This window comes from Papaver somniferum, chromosome 2, assembly GCF_003573695.1.
Source record: "Papaver somniferum cultivar HN1 chromosome 2, ASM357369v1, whole genome shotgun sequence".
Classification (NCBI taxonomy): Eukaryota; Viridiplantae; Streptophyta; class Magnoliopsida; order Ranunculales; family Papaveraceae; genus Papaver; species Papaver somniferum.
This window is the reverse complement of record NC_039359.1, coordinates 151,269,777-151,277,329: the sequence shown is the minus strand read 5'-3', so window position 1 is coordinate 151,277,329 and position 7,553 is coordinate 151,269,777. Positions and strand designations below refer to the sequence as shown.

The 7,553-nt window shown below is 39.6% G+C and overlaps 1 protein-coding gene across 1 annotated transcript; it reads left to right on the top strand.

Moving 5' to 3' along the window:
• The first annotated feature begins 3,481 nt into the window (after positions 1-3,481).
• Positions 3,482-4,615, top strand: LOC113352251 (putative F-box protein At1g53370). The gene has a single exon (XM_026596095.1). The coding sequence runs from the start codon at positions 3,482-3,484 to the stop codon at positions 4,613-4,615; it is 1,134 nt and encodes a 377-aa protein (XP_026451880.1).
• Positions 4,616-7,553: the final 2,938 nt, after the last annotated feature.

The following is a 7,553-nucleotide window of genomic DNA, read 5'->3' as shown; positions in this document are numbered from 1 at the left end:
GATTGTTTGGTTTTCAAGACAAACAAGGAAGTGTCCACAACTGAACCTTTGAAGCCAAGTTTGATGAGATGGTTACTGAGCCGAGAAAACCATGCACGTGGAGCCTGCTTTAGCCCATATAACGACTTCTGCAGTTTACACACATGAGTTGGATTATTAGTATCTACATAGCCTGCTGGTTGTTTCATATAGACTTCCTCTTCCGGAGTTCCATGTAGGAAAGCGTTTTCAACATCTAGTTGCTTCAACGGCCAATTGTTCATCACAACAATGGTTAGAACTAGCCGTATAGTACATGGTTTTATAACTGGACTAAAGGTCTCACCATAAACCACCCCTTCCTGTTGATTAAAACCTTTTGCCACCAGTCGATCCTTACGCTTATCAATGGTTCCATCAGGGTTTTGTTTTACACGATAAACCCACTTTGAGCCAACAACATTCATGCCTGGTTGAAATGTAACTAGAGAATATGTTCCGTTTTTGATGAGAGCATTTATTTGATTATCCATAGCCGCTCGCCATTCTGGAAGTTTGCATGCTTCTGAGTAACATGTTGGTTCCATGAATTCGGAATCATTGAGTGGGTGTTTAGTTGCAGACAAACACAATTTTTGAACAGGCTTGTTGATTCCAGATTTTTCCCTTGTTTGCATTGGATGAGTAGAGGATACTGCATGAGAAGTATTTACGTCGGAGCGGTCTTGAAGTGGCATACTTGTGACTGAATCAGCAGCAGAGATAGTGTGAGTATTTCGATGTGATGTAGATGTAGTTGGAGAGGCCTGGGAGTGTTCCGAACTGACCATATCAGTGCCCATACTTGATGGTAGTTCTGGAGATGGAACTAAAATATTTTGTCGCGTAGAGAGATATTGTCTACGCCTAAAAGGAGGAGAGTGTAAAAAAGAAGTATCAGAAGGCTCATTACCTGGACTGTGCACCGGAACACACTGCTGCTTTGGGCTGAATGGAAACGAATGTTCTTCAAACCTTACATTTCGTGTGATATAAATCCGACCAGTCTCTCGATGTAAGAAAATATAACCCTTATGAGAACTACTGTATCCAGTAAAGACACATGGGAGAGATCTAGGTTCTAGCTTGTTCGAGTTATAAGATCTGAGACAAGGATAAACTAGACAACCAAAAACTTTTAAAAACTTGTAATCTGGTTCTTTATGAAAAAGGAGTTCTAGTGGAGTTTTGACCTCTCTTGATGATTTAGGCAGACGATTAATTAAGTAACAGGCAGTGACGAACGCATCAGCCCAAAATGATGAAGGCATATTTGCCTGAAATAAAAGTGCTAAACCATATTCAGTGACATGGCGAATACGTCTCTCTGCTATTCCATTTTGTGGTGATGTATGAGGACAAGAAAATCTGTGTTGAATACCAGATTCATTCAAATACTTTTTAAACTATTTATACTCTAAGGCATTGTCAGATTGAAAAATCTTAATCCTATGATCTGTAAGATTTTCAACTTGTTTACGAAAATTTATAAAGATGAACAGAGCATCAGAACGTTGTACTAAAGGAAACACCCAAGTGAAATGAGAATAAACATCCATTATTAGCATGTAATATCGAAAACCAGACCTGGATAGTTTAGGGGAGACCCATATATCAGAAACAACCAAAGACAATGGTTTATCATAAGATGTACTGCTGAGAGCAAAGGGAAGTTTTCTGCTTTTACTAACATGAAAAGAGTTGCAGAAATTAAAAATTGTATTCGAAACTGGAAGCGAAAACCTATGGCAAATGCTAGACACGGTACGTAGCATAGGATGACCCAGACGTTGATGCCATGTCGGCATGGAAGATGCAACATTAACTTGAAGAGACCCTGGTTTGCTGATTTGTGTAAGGCCGTCAAGAATGTATAGTCCATTCCTATTCAGTCCGCGCAGCAGCAGCTTTCCCGTTGCCTTGTCCTTTACAAAGAAATGAGATGTGTGAAACTCAAAGAAAACACCATTATCTTTGCAAAATTGGGAAACCGATAACAAATTTGTCTTGATGCTGGGTACATGAAAAATGTTATTCAAATAGAATAATCTTGAGTTATGTGTGAAAGATGCATTACCAGTATGAGTAATGTTTAGTGAATTACCATTACCCACATACGCTTGTTCTGTGCCTGTATATTCATGAGGGATTGTTAAGTTGTTCATATCAGCTGTTAGATGATTGGTAGCACCAGAATCAGTTACCCATTGGTTCCCATATGATGCTTCAGGAAATGCAATGTACGCAGCCTGTGATTTTGGTTGATTATTGCTTGGTTTGTAACGGAACCAGCATCTATCACCAAGGTGACCTTTGTTCTTGCAGATTTGACACTTCTCAGCAGTGTTGTTGCTTTGCTGAGGAGACTGGAAACGACGTTGAGGCTGATTTTGTTGATAATGGAAAGGTCGTTGATTTTGATGGTTGTAGTTGTGTTGGGGTATTCGTCGTCCCGATGTAGATGAAGTTGCAACATGTGCAATGGGTTGTTGGATTTCATCAAGCTGACGTGTGATGCGCATATCAAAGTTGAGAAGATGTGAGTAAAACAGATCCATGCTCAGGTTCTCCATTGTGCTTAAGGTGGAGACAATCGAATCATACGCCTGGTTCAACCCATTGCTAATGGATTGCTTCTTTTCATCATCACTGACTGTATATCCAGATGCTGCAAGCTGTGCAAATAGGTCTTTAGCCTCATTTATAAAGACTCTTAAAGATTTGTTACCTTTGTTGAAGTTGTGTAGCTGCTTTTTGAGATTCATCTGGTGAAACTTTGTCTTTGGAGCATATTCTGCCTCCAATGCATCCCATACCTCCTTAGATGAAATAAGATCACGTACAACCCCAAGACATTCTGGGGTAAGAGTTGAGTTCAGCCAACCCACCAAAAGAGAGCCTTGTTCTTCATATGCATTGAACTCTGGATTTTCAGCATCAGAATCTGGTAGTGTTCTGGGAGGTATGATATTTGTACCATCAATAAAGCCAGTTAATCCATGGCCCTTTAGAATTGGTTTAAACTGAGTCTTCCACAGTGGGTAGTTGGTTTCGGTGAGCTTGAGAGTTACCAGATGATGAATCTGGATGTTTCTTTGCTGAGTTGTTGTCGACATATTTGGTGATTTACTGTTTGTTTTGAAGTGTTTGGAAGCGTAGCTTGGATCAAGGCTGATACCAAGTTAGAAAATGGATTTTGGTGAATAACTTCCACACTTAAACTGTGGAGTCGACATGTTATTTATACAAGAACTCAGAGAAGTTGTTACAACAGTTTAGCCTATTCAAAAGCAATGGATGCTATTTTAATGCTAACTGAAAAACCCTATGACTTATCTGATAGTACCCAGTCTTTCCTTTTCGTACGGTATTCATCCTGAATCCGTTGAGAGTTTTGAGCCGGTAAGACTCTTATGGTTAACAGATAAACAACATCAGTGATTTCCAGTTTCGTTATTCAATGATGGAGAGTCTTCACTTAGATATCACGCACAAAATTCTGTCACACGTACCTCCAGAGTCCGCCTTGAACTGTAAATTAGTTTGCAAGACATGGCGAAGACTCCTTTCTCACGTCAAGGTCAAGGCAGGTCTTCTTTTCGCAATTTCGCAGGAGGAAACGAGTGACCAAGAAAACTCTTTGCAACTCTATTATGGATATTACGATGATATTGCACAAAGTAATCAAGGTGATCAATTCTCATACACGACACTTCCAAAGATCAATCTGCCTCCTATTAAGATGTGGAAAGACCCGCCTGTCATGCTTGGTTCCTGCAACGGTTTGGTTTGTTTTTCTATACCACAACCACTTAATGATCCTTTTGATGATCTTCTTAACTATCCTGTTTACATATGCAACCCTTTGACTGGAGAATACGTTAATCTTCCAAATTTATCTGCCGAAGTCGGTCAGATAGGGAGTGGTTTCGGTTACCTTCCCAAAACAAATGAGTATAAGGTTGTCCTGATCCACTACCCAGGTGAGTTCACGGATGGGTCTGGCAAAAAAATCGCCCGTGGATTGGTCCAGGTTTATACACTTGGGCGTGGTGGCGATGGTTGGAGAAACATCGGGGAAACTACTGATGCGCTGTGCTACCCTGGAGTCGCAGGAGACGGAGTCATTCACTTCATGGATGACTTGGAATGGAAACTTGTGACATTCGATTTAGCAGAGGAAGAATTCCTAGTCCTCCCACAATTGCAACCACCTTGTTTAGGTTCTGCGGACTGCGACAATTCCTGCCAAGTCAAGGTATTGGGAGGACACCTTTATGTTGTTCATCTAAAGGGTGGCAGAAGTGTGGACTTATGGTCATTTAATAAGAGCAGTGCTAGTTGGAGTAAGGAGTTAAGTATACCATGGAACGGCCGAAATCGCGCTATTCAATATCATCCATTTTCACTGACAAGCAGCAACCAAGTGTTATTTTCGGTGTCTGGGGATGGTAATTTTGATTTGTGCTGTTATGATCCCAAAACCGAAAGTGTACAGACAATTGCGAGTGAAGATAAGAACCGGAGATCTTTTCAAACAATTCAGCACATGAACAGTTTGGTTTCACTAAAAGATCTAGGAGTTCAATCTAATTGATGAATTATGTATACAAAATTCTAAAGGATATTAGCTATTTTGGTTTCTTTTAACTAAGATGTTGCCTATTGTTGAATTTTTCACTATATTTTGCTTCCATAAAATCTACAGAGTATTTACAATATACTCCCTCTGTTCATAATAAGATGACCTATTTGGTTTTAAATTTTGTCTCATAAACAAATGACCTATTTCACTAATCAAGGGATATTTCTAAATTTAATTGATTATTTTTCCTATAAGAAATATGTATAATTTAATAGTCATTTTATATTCGTTGCGCATGTGTTTTAAAATGGTTTTCAACGGTATAAAGTTTATAAAAAACCGTGGTATAGTTTAAGAGATAAATCGTTTCTAAATTTTACTAATTATTGCCCATAAGAATATAATTGTAAAAAATAGTTAAATATACTCCGCTTTCCTCCTTGTCTTAAAATTTGTGCAAACTATAACTACGTCATCTTATTAGGGACGGAGGGAGTAGTACATTGATATCACTATATTTTGATATCAACGTGTGTAAGCACCTCCACAGAACTTTGCTAATGTATCTCTTCTCACCTGTACGAAACTCATAAAACAACAACATTTTGTGCATTAAACAAAAACCTAGTAAATAAGACGAGGGAACTTCTCCTAGTGCACATTCAGAAGATTCTACCACTTATTTTACGCATATAGACAATCATTTAGAGCGTCCACGGTGGTGTGAGTATAATTAAAGACCAAAGACTAAAAAAAAAAATCAAATTTGGGTTTAGTCCGTCCTGTGGCGTAGCGGATGACGAGTAAATTTGGTCGCGCGTTGATATAAAGTCCGCTTCATCCTCCAGCGTAGATAAAGATTACGCCTGGCATGGGGCGTTGATAAAGATAACGCCTGGTATGGGGAGTTGATAAAGATAACGCCTGGTATGGGGCGTGAACTATAGCAACGCCTGATGTGTGGGACGGAGATTATACGTTCGCCCGGATTCAAAAAAAAAAAAAAAATGGGGCGTTGATAAAGACAACGCCCCAAGCAAAGTTTTCAAAACTAGTTAATGGTGGGATCATGACTATATCAACGCCCCACGAGAGGCGTTAACTTTATGTACGCCCCATCCAGGCGGACATTATACCAACGCCCCATCCAGGCGGACATTATACCAACACCCCATCCAGGCGGACATTATACCAACGCCCCTGCATCAGGCGTTAACTTTACGAACGCGCGGCTACATGCGGACATTATACCAACGCCCGTCGGGTAGGCGGACATTATATAAACGCCCGACTATATTTGGGTTTGGTCTTGATCGCTGACCAAATTTGATCTGGGTTTTACTCTTTGATCAAATTTTGATCGATGGTCCGTCCCACTACGCCAGCCCACTCGACACCAAATTTGGGTTTAGTCGTCCACTGCAGTTGCTCTTAGGGTATATAACAGAGCATAAAAACATTCTATGTGCAAGCCCACGTCCATAGAATGTGCAAGTATATGTACGGAATCCAACTTAGTGATTCTTTAAAATATGTATGTGTTTGTACCCTAAATATTCTACACCAAAAATGGGCTAACTTAGGCCTACATCCTATTAGTTAAGTATGGTTTATTGGGCCCTAAAAACATTCTATGTGCAAGCCCACGTCCAACAAAGTAAGAACGATTTTTTGGGGACCATGGTTTTTTTTGGGGACCATGGTCCTATTAGGCCACCTACACTATAGTTATAAGGGGTGTCCTAAAGCATAGAAATGACTAACCTACCCTTAACCTAATTTAATTTAAAATCAACCCAATAACCACCTATATATATAACCACCACCTCCTCCCACCACCACCTCCCACCATCGTCGATTACCACCACCACCACCTCCGATTATCACCACCACCAACCACCGATTACCACCGCCGATTACCACCACCACCTATGATTATCACCACCACCAACCACCGATTACCACCACCACCAACCACCGCCACCACTATACATATATAAATATATATATAGCTTAATTTAAAACATTAACAAAGATATTCTCACAAACCCATTACTTGTCATTCGTTTCTGGTTGAATAAATGAGAAGTAATCATTAAAATGAGTTGAAAATGGAAGTTGCGGAGAGGTTTAATGGAGGTTTTTTTCAGAGAAAAGTTCGGTTATCAAGAATTAATTTTTTCTTAACCGAACTCAGAGTTCGGTTGATTCGCAAAGAAATACTTTTAACTGAACTCCTTGTATTAGAATAACACAAGTCCATAAGTTCGGTTTCTTCGCTAAGGATATCACCGAACTTTAGTTTACGAAAATAATGAGAAGTCCACAAGTTCGGTTCGTTCGCAAAAATGTTAAGTTTTCTTTGTAACCGAACTCTACCTTTGAAACTTCGTAACCCAACTCTACCTAATTCGCCAAGAAATAAATTTCGTAGTAACCGAACGTTTGCCTAATTGCATATATGCATATATAAGCCCAGTTCGGTTGATTCGCAAAATATGTTGAAGTTTGCGAACCAACCGAACTTCTAACACTAGGTTACTTTTAACCTGCAGTTTGGTTGGGAACTTGGTTGCGTTGAAGTTTGCGAACTAACCGAACACACAAGATGTACCCAAATAAATTGTTAAATTCAAAATTCGGTTACCTATCATTTTATCCTAGGTAACCGAACATTACACTGTACGACCAAAACCTCCATTAACGAGCGAGTTCGGTAACCTGTGTGTTTGGAAAACGTAACCGAACTACACTTTCAGGTGTGTTCGGTTGCATGTTCTTGACATATGGTAACCAAACTGGCCCAAATCTACATAAAAAATTTCATTTTTTTTGAAAGTTTGGAGCAATTTAACCAACATTATCTAAGTTTGAAGCATACCTGGGTACCCACATACCCTTCCTCCGGTTGTGGTTGGCAAAATCCATCGTTTTTCATGTTTTCCTTCTT